Below are 13,425 nucleotides of genomic sequence, written 5' to 3'. Positions count from 1 at the left end.
AAGAGGCTCCGGCTTCACAGTCTCAGCTCCGTGCCCGTGGCCAGTCAGTCGGGGGTGGCTGAGGCCACTCCGCTTGGTGGAAGAGCAACATTCACGCCCTGAAGGGCGCGCCTGACTTTGCCCTCCTTCCTGGAAAGCTCCAGCCTGTTTTGTCTGGGAGCCCAGGCCCAATTCTTGGCCTCGGAGGCTGTTGCCACCATCAAAGCTGGCTCTGTCACCCTGAGGCAATGACCCTGTCGGAGCTGGCCCGCTTCCCTGTTTGGCCTTGAGTCTTTCTACCTTTGTTGTGCGTCTTGGTGCCCCAGCTCTTTTTCCAAGCCTCCTTCCTCCAGTGCCCTCCAGCCCAGCCCACTTGGAGGTGACGGGAAACCTCTTGCTGCTTCTGTGGGCCAAGGAGGGGGACTGGGGGCTGCGTTAGTGAGGAAGCAGAGCCAGCTGGGTGCCGAGCCTCTGCTCTGTTTGCACGCCGTCCGCTGAGGCCGGCAAGGTGATCCCCAGAAGACCTGTGGAGCACCCCACGCCTCCCCCCGAGCCCCGCCTCTGAGGCCCCTGACGTGGTGGTGCCCTTCACCTCGCAAGGCCCAGCTCGGCCACTGCCTGTACTGTGTGACTTGGGGCAAGTGACGTTGCCTCAGTTTCCTTTTCTGCAGAAATGGGCATGATACCAGCTCTCTCACAAGTGCGACATACTTCTTGTCCTGCGCCGTGGGATACTGGCAGGAGGTACTCCCCAATGCTAGCGGCAGTTATCTCTGGGATTATAGGTGGCTTTTTTTTTTAATTGAAGTGTAATTAATGTACAGTGTCGTGTGAGTTTCCGCTGTAGCACATAGTGATTCAGCAGTTCTCTGTCTTTATACCTGCAGGCTTATGAGGCCAGTCCCCGGAGACACACAGCCAGGAGCCAGTAGGACTGCCCTGAGCACAGCTCCTCACATTTTAGGTCTAGTGTTAGCCAGGGCACGGGGGCGGGCTGCCCGCCTGTGCGACCCCGAGGCCTGCGGTGGCCCAACCACTTGGAGAACCGTCTGGCATCCGGAATCAAGTCTCGGGCCTTTGGGTGCAGCACCCTGGGATGGGGCGGGTGGCCTGACAGTATGTCCGATCTGTGCTGGCCCTGCCAGGCGCTGGAACAGTCGGCAGCTCTGGGAGGCGAGGCTGTGGAAGAGTGTTCTATGATCCAGAGGGCTGTTTGTGACGCCGTATGGTTAAATGGCATGACAGTCACTGCAGACAATGCAGAAGCATACTGTTCAGCGAAACGACCGATCAGTGTGCACAGTTGAACCCCACTTTTATAAAGTGGGGAAGCATATACTTGCGGAGAATAGGGAGCAAATGTTTGTGGGATGCTCCCTGTGGCCCAGCTCTGTTCTAAGTAAGCGTCTTTCACACATTAACTCACCGAATGCTCACAACAGCCTGGGAGGCAGGAACTAAGAACATCTTTATTGGACGAAGGCGGAAAGTGAGGGACAGAGAGGTCACGTAAGTCCCCTGGGGTCACCCAGCTGGGAAGTGTTAAGGTGGGTACGGCCCCCACCACGGCACCCTGGAGGTGCTCCAGAATGCGTCAGGTGTACCACGTGATGATTCAGGAATCCTGGGTGATACTCCGGGCTCACCGCAAGTATAGTGCCCATCTGTCACCGAACAGCATTGTTACAGTGTCATTGACTGTATTGTATTGTTATCTCCATGACTTATGTATTTTATAACTGGAAGTTTATACCTCTTTTTTTTTTTTAAGATGTTTTTTATTTGACAGAGAGAACGCGCACAAGCAGGGAGGAGGGGCAGGCAGAGGGAGAAGCAGGCTCCCCAGGAGCAAGGAGCCTGACACGGGACTCGATCCCAGGACCCTGAGATCATGACCTGAGCTGAAGGCAGACTAAGCCACCCAGGTGCCCCAAGTTTGTACCTCTTAATCCCCTTTATTTCACATCCCCCCCCCCCCCCCGCCCCGCCTCTGGCAACTACCAGTCCTCTGTATTTAAGAGTCTGTTTGTTTGTTTGTTCATTTGTTTGTTTTTTAGATTCCACATATAAGTGAAATCACAGGGTATTTGTCTTCCTGTTTCCTTTGTTTCACTTAGCATAATACCTTTTAGGTCCGCTCAAGGGATTATGGGTGCTTTGTTTTCTTTGTAATATTATATTTAGAAGATGCTCTTTAATGAGTGTGTGTTGATTTTTAAAATAATAAAAAACAGCACAAAAAGTGCTGTTTTTTTTTTTTTAGATTTTATTTATTTATTTGACAGAGAGATAGAACAAGTAGGCAGAGAGGCAGGCAGAGGGAGAGGGAGAAGCAGGGAGCCCGATGCGGGGCTCGATCCCAGGACCCTGGGATCATGACCTGAGCCGAAGGCAGCCGCTTAACCAACTGAGCCACCCAGGCGCCCCAAAAAGTGCTGTTGATTGAAAACGTGGAGCAGTTTTCACCTCTGAGGTTTGGAACTGCCTGGAAAGTGGGGCTGGTAAGAGAGCACACGTGCCCCAAGGTTGTGGTGAAGATGGAGCGAGGAGGTAAGCCCTGCACGGTGTGCGCAGGAAGGTGGGTCGCGGAAGACATGCTGGCTAGAGCTGCTTCCTTCTTCTCTCCCTCCTCTCGGCTCTTGACCCCAGGCTGCCCTCCTGCCGTGACTCAGCACCCATTCCTCTCTGGGCCCTCCTCCAGCGAGAGGGAGCTTGGGAGAGGTGGGAGCAGTGGCCCTGTATCAGCTTCTCACCTCCTTTATCAGCAATAGGTGGGGTTGGATCCCCATCACTTTTGAAGAGCTGAGATCTGAAGGCTCCCACATCCCTGGCCAAGTTGGACAGGTTGCCTGGGTTTTCGGTCAAGCCGTGGCGTGGTATCTTTGAGGCCAATCCTGTTGGGTTTTGTTTTTTTTATTTGCTAGCCCAGAAGGATTTGGAGGCTCAGCATTTCCCTGCTGTGCCGGGATGGCTCGCCAGGCTTCCCTTCCCCGAGGGAGAGGGTATTAAATGGCTGGCTTTGGAAGCCGTGCCACTCCTCTGCTTTGTGCCTCACAATCTTTGCCATCCTTAAGTGTCTCTTGTTCTGAAACTTGGCTGTCTCATTTGTCGTGAGCTGAAACTTGGCCCAGTGATTATTGATAGGGAAGTGGTTTCTCTCCACTTGGCAGGACTCACTAGCTGTATATATCCTGCCCAGTCAAAGGCTTTGGCTTCTCCGAGCTAGAGAGGAGACTGCGTCCAAAACCAGAGACCAGCTAGAGATTCAGGAATATAAATATATTGAGGAGAAAATGGACTTCTTGTCACTTTCCTTTCTGTCCTTATGTGGAGGGCATCATTTCTTTCTGTTTGCACACAGATACGAACACCAGTTCATCCATCCATTATTTTAAAATACTTAGTGTATCCTGTGGCTGAACATAATAATAGTAGATAATATTGGTGAACAAGGTAAACATGCTCTGAGGCTTTTGAAAATCAAAAACTCACAGTCCTAAGCGAGGACTGTAACAGCCAGTAGTTGACCGATTAACCCACGGTGGCTTCTAAACTTTCTCCTGTGTCTCTGGAATTGTCCACCTGGCTATCAGAAAACGACAGCCTGGTTTCTTGCTTTCCTGAAGGGCACTTAGCTGGTAAGGCGTAGAGTCGGAATTTGAACCTAGGTCCTGTGCTGTTTCCATTCTACAAATCACTTGGTGGAAATTTGCCCATTTCTAGGTTGGACAAGGTGGGGACATGGGTGAGATGCAGTAGGTTAGGTACCTGTAGAAATAACTCTTGGCTATAGTATTGAGGGAAGGAGAGAGTCTGGTGTCCGTAGAAGTCAACAACAAGGTAGGCTCAAGTGCCTTTTGGGAAAAAAGAAGACTTAATGATTGTTTACTGCCTAGTCCTACTTTTCATTCCTTTATTCCTCTCTCAGATCTACCTATTCTCCCATCTGCCCAGTCATGCTCCTGCTCGCTCACTCTCCCATCTGTCCATCTGTCCATCCTCCCACACACCCATCCTTTCATACCCCCCTCCCTTCCATCCATCCATCCACCTGTTCATCCATCCACCCACTCTCCCTCCCATTCATCCCCCCATCCATCCAGCTACTCCCCCCACCCTCCCATTCATCCACCCACTGCTCATGTGCCTGCCCGCCCACCCATTCTCCCATCTTCCCACTTACCCCCCCCCCCCCCCATGTTCCTCTTTATCCACTGGCTGTTTTGGGCTGGGCTCAATGGGGCAGACTAAAATGAATCGGACATGGACTTAGCCTTTCAGAGCTCACAGCCAAGTTAGAGAGAGAATCTTTGAACACAAATGACTGGGGAACCAGGAGGTCTGTGGAGAAAGGCCTGATAAGGTGTGAAATAGTAGTCGGGGAGCTGGGGTTCCCAGAGCATTTCACGGAACAGGCTGTGGTTGAGTTAGACTTTGTGGGATAAGCACAGTATGGGGAAGGCGCTCCAGGTGGAGGAAAGAGCAGAAGGAAAGGCATGAAAGTAGGAAGCAGGAGGGCACCGGCCGTAGCAGGGGGGTGTGTATGGGGGGGTGGTGGTGGAATCCTGGAAAAGTAGACGGGGCAGGTCACCAGGGCCCCTCGTGCCAGGCCAGGGTGTCCAGGCTTTGGGTCAGGCAGCAGGGAGCCGTTGACATTTGCCCAAAGAGGGTTTCTGGCTGAAGGCTGTGGGGGAAGAGCTGGGGAAGGAGGCCTGGCACACCCGGAAACTGGGTGGGGGCCCCTGGAGATGTTTCCTCTAGGGGGCTTCTGAGGGGAAAGCTGGGCCTGCGTCAAGTCCTGACGGCACTTCCTAGCTGGGTGACCTGGGACGGGGCCTTCCTTTTCTCTTAACAGGAGCGGGCAGCAGTACTTCTGCATACCTCGTGGACCCAGGGTGGATCCCGGTGGGGTGATGCTTATCCGGCCTCCAGAGACCGTACGGGAGGCCTAGGCAGGCCGCCGTCTTCCTGAGGCCCACAAGGCCCAAGCCTCTGGAGGGCTAGGCCGTGGTGCTCAGGCTCCGCTCCTCAGCTGGCTCATGCCTGCCAGCCCGGGGCATGGGTGGAAGTCCGACCCCAAGGCCACCTTGGCTGCCTATCCTGGCTCTATGTCTGCTGCCCTCAGAACACCCTGCCTGCCTTTATGTTGGGCCCTTCCCCTGCACGTGGCCGGTCCTGCTGTGACCTTCCAGGCCTAGATTGCCTCCCTCGGTAATAGAGTCGAAGCCTTTCCTGTGATGAGTAACAGACCTCACGGTGCAGAGAAAATGTTTTCGGGCAGGGACTCCACAGCTGTACACTGTAGGACACAGACCAAGCCCCTCCTCGGTCCCAGCGGCCTGAACCGTATTTGACACAGCCATCCGGAGTCCAGAGGATGGGGAAAATAGAAAGCTGTAGCCTTGTCTACTCCATTCTTCGGCTCTGACCCACGCGCCCAGGCTGCTCATCCGACAGGCCGGCTGGGAGCCTTCCCTCACGCCTGCTGCCCAGCCAGGTTGCTAGGAGACCTCACCAGCGAGTGATCACCACCTGAGCTGCTTCTGCCCGCTCTTGGCACTTCCTTCGTTTCTTCCTAGAAAAAGAAATACATGTTTCCGAGGCTGGGTCTGGAACATGGAAGTGAGCTTTAGATGCCCCCTCACCTTTGTGAGAAAGTATTTTCTGCCAGGCGCAGCCTTATGTGCAAAGCTGCCTCCTAGAACTTTCTGCAGTGATGGGAATAGTCTGTTCTCTGCTCTATTCAGCGTGGCAGCCACGTGTGGCTCGTAGCCACCATATTGGATGGACGAGGGTGCCCATCCCTGGATATATTCAAGACAAGGTCAAGATAAAGTGGTCACTTCTGGGCACCATCCCTGGTCTGTCCTTGCTGGGACCCCTGTGGATAATTGTCAGATGTCATTGAGTGAAATTAATTTTCATAAATCACTTGTATTCCTTATGCCCTGTTTTCAGGTCCTCCTCATTTGTAGATGCCCAGAATTTCCCCAAAGTTCTAGCTTAGCTACAACTTTATTATCCTGCCTTGTTGACTGACTATTATGGCTTAATTATTTTCTCTCATTACTGTATTGTCCTCTTATTTATCATTTTAAAGGTTTGCTTAATACCTCACTAAGTTAACTATTGTCTTACTGTTGAACATTTAGCTTATTTGCATTTTTTTGCCATCTTTATGGACTACTGTGAACATGATCCTAGTACCTTTCTTTTGTTGTCATTATTTGAATAACCTCCTGGCCTTAAATTCTTAGGAATGAGGGTTAATAGGCTTTAAAAACCTATTGCAGTTGTTGTCTTTAGAAGATGGAATCTGTTTTTGTCAGTAATGAGCATACCCATTTTACCACCTGTTTTGTTGCCAACTGGAGGTTCCCATTATTCCTTGTTTCTGATAATTTAATAAATATGCATCTCTACTTTTTTTGGAGGAAAATTCTTCCGGCAGAAGAATCCCCTGGTTTCTGTTGCCTGTGGCCCCTAGTAACCATGTTTCCTACTTGGGTCTTTGTGTCCTGGATTATCAGTTAGGTCCTGTGAGAGGCCTCAGTGAAGGTCACTTGGTAGGTCTTGGTGACCCTTTTGAAGGTGGCCCTTATTACACGTGTGTTGTGTGGTAAGGTACCTCCATGGATGTGTGATCTCTGCTGGAATACCCCCAGAGATGGCAAACTTACTTACTCTTTGGTGGCAAATGACAGAAGTCCAGAAGGGAGTTTATTGGCTCATGTAAGTGAAAAGTCTAAGGGCAGACCCCGTCTTCAGGAACAGCTGGCTCCAGGTGTCCACAGGCCTCATCATCTGCCCTTCTCCATTTGTGGGCCCTGTTTCCTTTGTCAGGGCTTCATCCCCAGGCAGGCTCTCTGAAGGATTGGCCACATGGGCTATGGATTCTCCAGCCTTTCATTCTACCAGTTTAGCAACTCCAGGGAAAGAAGAAAGCCGCTTTCCTGATAACTTAACCAAAAAACCCAAAAACCCCAAACTGACCCAGAACCACCCAGATGCAACCCTGTTGGCCTGCCTTGGGTCACTTGTGCAAGTATGAACCACTGGCTATGGCTGAGAGGGCCAGGAATGAGTGGCTGGGCCTGGGCTGTGCCCTGGGACCCAGTGGGCTCAGCTGCTTATGAACCCCTGGCACCAAGAGGGAGAGCAGTTGCCCAAGGAAAGGAGAGTTGTGAATCTGCAAGGGGGATAAGGCAGCTGTCCCAGATCGGACCTTGGTCACTGCCTTCACTTTTGTGGACTCTGTTTCTTCCTCTGCAGGGGAGGTCAGGGAGTTGGGGTGTGGGAGTGGTGGTTAATGTTCTTTCTGATCTGAGTTCTGTGATACCAGCTCTTTCCCTGGAGGAGGAGGGAGGGACACAGTGATCAGCCTGCGGCCAGGAGGGAAGGGGGTGAGCCTGGGGGTTGTCTCCACCAGCTGCTGCTTTGTGGTTGACTTTTAGGAAGCCCCCGGCCCCTGACTGGACTGGCCGGGGCCCCTTGGGTGGGGCAGGGCTCCCTGCTGGGAGAGTTGTCCCCACCTCCTCCAGGCTGGGCCCCGAGAGCTGCACAAGGGAAGCTTGTTCCCACGGAGGTGCCCCGGCCAGTAAACACAAGTGGCCACTGTGTGTCTGCTCTCAGGGGTGTGGGCTGAGGCGTTAGTCACTGCCAGCCAGCAGTGGAGGGCTGGGCGGGGGCTCCCCCATCCTTTGCTGGACCCCAGCCTTGCTCAGCCAGTGGGAGAGACGGACGTCAGAGGCCACAGGAATCCACTTGTTCTTTATGTGACTCCTTGCCTGTCAACTCCCACAGGTGCCCCATCCACTTGGACCACCGTTAGCTTTCCAAGACCCACCCACTCTCCAAGATGCCCTCACATCTGACCACGGAGGGAGCTTGGGCATCATTTCCTCACCCTTCTACGAGGGGGAAACTGAGGCCCACACAGCACCTTTGCAGAATTTGACCTCGAGCAAAGAGGTCAGCACATGGACGCTGAAGCCACATGGGCCTGAATTCAACTCCCAGCCCTGTTATTTACCTGCTGTGTGTCCTCGAGCAAGTGACTTCACCTCTCTGAGCATCAGTTTTCTTATATATAAAATGAGGCTCTCAATAGTACCTCCCCAGTGTAAAAATTAATCCTGGGGATCAAACAGTGTCCTCTGTGCCCTCTCTAGGCCCTGTTGCTTCGGCTAGTTTCATTTTCAAGCTCTGCTTGCAGGTACATGTCCCAGCAGCTCCAGGCCTGCTGCCTCAGTGAAGGAGGCTCGGGTGAAGTGGGGTGTGGGGCAACCTCAGCCGCCTCTGCTACTATTCCGAGCTTGCATCTCACTGGCTAACGTGATCCCATTATTCTCCCTGAGCCAGTCGTGTTCTGATTGACCAGGACGAGTCACACACCCAGTTCCAGAGATGGAGGTGGATTCTGCTCCGTTGTATTTTGGGGACTGGGAATGTGGGCAGGTTAGCTCCACTGAAGAAAAATCAAGAAGGGTGAATTATGTCACGGGAGGGCAGTGGTTCCTACCACCAATGCTCCGTCTAGGCAGAAGCTGTCTCGTTCACTAGAAAAGTGTCTCACCTATAACGTGAGCTCAGTAAATAATGGTTGAATGAATGAATAGGGAGGGAAGAAGCAGATTCCTGGCAGTCTAGTGTAGTGAAGAGAACACTGGCCTGGGGGTCAGGAGACCACAACAGCTCACAGTCTTGGGTGGGTCCTGATACCCCTTTGAGCCTTAGTCTGCTAATCTGGGAAATGGGCATGATGGCTGACACCTGCCTTAGTGGCTTATGGGTAGATTAAATTTTGGTACTTTTAGTACCTGACAGCTGCCAAGCATGTTGTTCCTACGTGGTCTTCCTTTATCTTTAGCAATGGTAGATGGAGCAGGAAGCCCTGGATACTCGCCAAGAGGCGCTGGTTGGGAAGAGATTTTGGAATTTAGGCTCTTTGAGCAAGACAGGCTTGCATTGGGATCTGCTTTTACCCCTTACTTGCTGTGTGACCTGAGGCAAATCACCGTGCCTCTCGAAATCTCAGTTTTCTCATCTGTAATTTGGGACTACTAATACTTGTCTCCGAGGGTTGGATGGAGGATGAAGTGAGAAATTCCATTTAAGGCCTGTCCTGGCACACGGTGAGTGCTCAGGCCATGTTAGCTGTGTGTATCATCAGCTATTATTATTCCGTTCTCTGACATCGGGGTGAGCAGATTGCTGCCTCAACCAGGCTTTTAAAGAATTTAATTTTGGCCAAGTCACTTTCGGTGCCACGACTGCTGCCAGCTAACCCCTCTCTGGCAGGCTCTGGTCTCTGTGATCTGAGCGCGGTGCTGGGCAGCGGGTGTCCCTCCGTGTTGGCGCTGGCGCCCAGCTGGAGGCCCAGCCCCGTGGTCAGTGCTGCCTTTCAGGGTGATGGGCAAGGCAAGTTTTGTGCACTCACGGAAACAGTCCTTGCCTGGGCCTCCCCCACTTCGGGGAGAAAATACTCTTTTAAGGAAACCCAGGAAGAGATGACATGCAGCCTCCTTTTACCACCTCTCAGGAGTGAAAGGTGAATGATTGTGGGGTGGGGGGGGGCGGCTTATGCCCACTCAGCTCTCCCCCATGCTGCTCTGGCTGGGGGTCAGGAGAGCATGGTCAAGGTGGTCGCTGTGCTCACCCGGCCGTAGCTCTGGCCATCCCCCTGAGCTCTCCTCTTGCAGGCCTCACCTCCTCTTCTGGGTTTGGAGAGAAGGAGCGTGAGTGTTGTGCAATGTGTAAGGGTACTTTGGTGGTCCTCTCATGGGACACTTGAAAATCAGCATTACCAGAAATGAAAGGGCGAGTACACAATCAGGTGAGAGAGAGAGAGCGAGCATGAGAGCACAAGCACCCAATGGCTGAATTCATGAGTTTCTCAGGTGTTCTCAACAAGCTATCAAGTTTAGGAGGAGTTTAGGGGAGAGACCCCCACTCAGGTAGGGCGAGTGAGCAGGTGAGTTCCAGCACCAGGACTGACCTTGGGGAATGACCCCACATGAAATTCCCTCCCCCGCACCGGGCTCCTGGGCCACATGTGGAAGGGACCGTGTGGAGGAAGGGTGAGCCTGCCAAAGAGTGCAGACTTGGGAGCCCGGGTCCAGACCAGCCCTGTCTCCCGTGTTGCAGGGGACTCTACTTCAGTCTCCTCATCTGTGCATGAGATAGTAATAGCACCAACATCGTAGGGTGGTTGAGGAGATAAGTGAGTTAGCACATGTTGAAGTGTAGTCCAGTGACCTTGATCAGTGGGAGACCATCGTTGTCACTGTGTGGGGGCCTGGGGACTTTGCAGCTGAGTTAACAGAAACAGTTACCTAAACAGAATAAATTTACAAATGAATATAAAAATTGCCTACTGGCATCACTCCCTTCTGGAAGGTTCCCTGGCAAGGATCGACACCCCCTCTCTGTTCCCCTCCCCCCATAACATGCAGTCTAGTCACTGGCGGTAGAGGGGTGGGTCTCCAACTGGACCTTGAGGCCAGGGGCAGGGTTGCTGTGTCTCTGAGCCACCCAGGTGCCCCTGCTCAGTCTCTGCATGGAGGGTGCCCTGTGCAGGGCTGGCCTGGGAGTGCTCGTGGGTGTCTGTCGTCATCCGGTCTTAGAGGCTTCTGAGTTCTGGGGATGATAGGGAGACTGTTTGGTAGTGGAAAGTGCACAGAGTCTTGGACGTGAGAGGACCCAGATTCACATTCTGGTGCCACTACCCTAGGTCCAGCCATGTCCCCCCTCTAAGCCTGTAGAATGGGGACACTGAGGTGCTGGGTGCTGTCGTGTCATGTGAGGCGATAGGAATGCCCGTTGTCCTTCCTGGGGTGCTGGGCGTGTGGGAGCAGCTGGGCCATCACCGTTTGCAGTGGGTCGGGTTGCAGAGCTGTTCTCTGAGGTGAGTGGCGTGTGACGCTGTCCTCAGGAAGGCACCACAGTGGAGACCGACCGGGCTGCTCATGGGCTCCAGGGCAGCTCGTTCCCCCCATGCTTTCCCACAGATCGCGATTCAGAGGCTCCAGACCCCAGTGGCTTGCTTTTCGGGCCCGTGTTGTAGGCAAGTGTGCTCCCTTGTGCACACAGTGAGGGAGTGCTCCCAGCGGCAGCCCTGTGGCTCATGGGCCGCCTGAGGGCATGTGGGTTCTGCTCCCTTTTCCCAGACGCCGGCTCCTCGTGCCTGCAGTCGCTTGTACCACTTACGTGGTCATTTCTCTCTTGCTCTCACTTCTTAAAATTGTGGTAAAATATGCATAACATAGAACTGACCATTTTTCGCCATTTCTAAGTGTACAATTTAGCGGCCTTAAGTACATTCACAATGTCCAGCCTTCCCCACTATCCGTGTCCAGAACTTTTTCATTCTCCCAAACAGAAACTCTGTCCCCATTAAACACTATCTGTCCATCCCCTCTAGTGGCTTCTGTTAGACCTGTCTCTGAATTTCACTCCTGTAGGGATCTCACATCAGTGGGGGCATATGATATTTGTTCTTTTGTGACTGGCTTTTTTTCACTTAGCAAAGGGTCATCCATATTGTAGCAGGTGTCAGAATTTCCTTCCCTTTTTTTTTTTTTAAAAGATTTTATTTTATTAGAAAGAGAGGGAGAAGCAGCTCGTCATGGGGTTCAATCCCAGGACCCTGGGATCATGACCTGAGCTGAAGGCAGACGCTTAACCGACTGAGCCACCCAGGCGCCCCAGCATTTCCTTCCTTTTTAAGGCTGAATAATATTCCATCGAACGCGTGTACCCCTTTTCGTTTCTCCATCCACCTGCAGATGGACGTTTGGCCTGTTCGCACCTTTTGGCTTTTGTGGATAGTGCTGCTGTGAACGTGGGTGGACAGATACCTGCTCAGATCCCTGTGTTCAGTTCTTTTGCATTTATCCATAGTGAAACTGCCGGGCTGTGGGAATTCTATGTTTAACCTTTTAAGAAACCCCCAAACTCTTGTCCGTGGTGAGTACACCATTCTACCTTCCCACCAGCCATGCACAAAGGTTCCAATTTTTCCACATTCTCACCAACACTTATTTTTCATTTTTATTTATTTTTTATTTTTTAAAAGATTTTATATATTTATTTGACAGAGAGAGAGCGAGCATGAGAGAGCACAAGTGGGGAGTGGCAGGGAGAGGGAGAAGGAGGGCGCCTGATGTGGGGCTCAATCCCAGGACCCTGACCGAGATCACAACCCAAGTCCAAGTCAGTGCCCAACCGACTGAGCCACCCAGGTGCCCCCAGTTTTCCATTTTTTATATAAAAAGTGTCATACCGGGGTGCCTGGGTGGCTCAGTCAGTTAAGCCTCTGCCTTCGGCTCAGGTCCTGATTCCAGGGTCCTGGGATCGAGTCCCATGATGGGCTCCCTGCTCAGTGCGGAGCCTGCTTCTCCTTCTCCTGCCCGCCCCTGCTTGTGCTCTCTCTCTGTCAAATAAATAAAATCTTTAAAAACAAAAAGTGTCGTACCACTTTATTGTTCAGTGACTTGGATCTCTTACTGAACAACAGTCTTTCCATGTTGGTATTTGTAGAGCTAAGCCATTCTTGTGTTTTTACTTATCTCATAGTATGGGTATGCTGTACTTTAAAAAATACGGTTATTATGAAATGCCAAACGTTGTTTCTCATGCATGCCCCCTGCACTGACATACTGAGCAGCACTGGCCATTGTTAAGAACAGCGAATCTCCTGCTCCGGCCTCACTGTTCCCATGCGGACCCCCGGCCTCTGCCAGCCCACTCCCATGGGCCTCTCCTAGCTGGCTTCCTGGGCTCCGTTTCCTGCCAGGCAGTCCTCGTTGACCTTCCTTGTCTCCACTTTGCAGGCCAAGAACAAGGAGACAGGTGCTTTGGCTGCCGCCAAGGTAATTGAGACCAAGAGTGAGGAGGAGCTTGAGGACTACACGGTGGAGATCGACATCCTGGCCACCTGTGACCACCCCTACATCGTGAAGCTCCTGGGAGCCTACTACTATGACGGGAAGCTGTGGGTAAGGGCCACCTACTGCCCCCTCTGGGTCCTTGTGGCCTGGCAGGCTGAGCTAGCCTGGTTCAGAGGTCCTCAGCTCTTTCTCAGTGTCTGCTTTGAGGGCAAGGGCTGGGGTGAGAAGAAAGTGAAGCAGGGGGGCTCGAGGTCCCCCATCCTTCCCTTTCTGCAGAGCCTCCCCGCTTTTGGGGGTGGGGACACTGGTTTAGAGCAGGAAGGAAGTGTACAGTTCTACTGCCAGGCCTCAGATCCCAGCTCTGCCACTCACAAGTTGGAGAACCCTGGGCAAGTTCTTAAGCTCTCTGCCTCAGTTTTTCCAGCTGTAAGATGGGAGTAGTAATGGTGCCTAGCTCATATGGTTATTACAGGGATTAAAGAAATTAATTCATGATCAGTGTTTAGAAGTGTACCTGGCAGGTGTGAGAGTTCAGTGACTGTGGCTCTTTTATTAT

At 52.4% G+C, this 13,425-nt stretch overlaps 1 protein-coding gene across 5 annotated transcripts in view; it reads left to right on the top strand.

The window, feature by feature from the left end:
• STK10 (serine/threonine kinase 10) overlaps positions 1 to 13,425 on the top strand; it is a 117,114-nt gene that overhangs the window by 11,464 nt on the left and 92,225 nt on the right. For all 5 annotated transcript variants that reach the window (XM_036120303.2, XM_078066867.1, XM_078066868.1 and 2 more), the window contains exon 2: positions 12,813 to 12,977. In XM_036120303.2, coding sequence (XP_035976196.1) covers positions 12,813 to 12,977 — 165 coding nt within the window. The remainder of the gene's footprint in view (positions 1 to 12,812; positions 12,978 to 13,425) is intronic.

This window comes from Halichoerus grypus, chromosome 2 (genome assembly GCF_964656455.1).
Source record: "Halichoerus grypus chromosome 2, mHalGry1.hap1.1, whole genome shotgun sequence".
NCBI classification, from domain to species: Eukaryota; Metazoa; Chordata; class Mammalia; order Carnivora; family Phocidae; genus Halichoerus; species Halichoerus grypus.
This window is presented reverse-complemented; position numbering and strand designations above follow the sequence as displayed.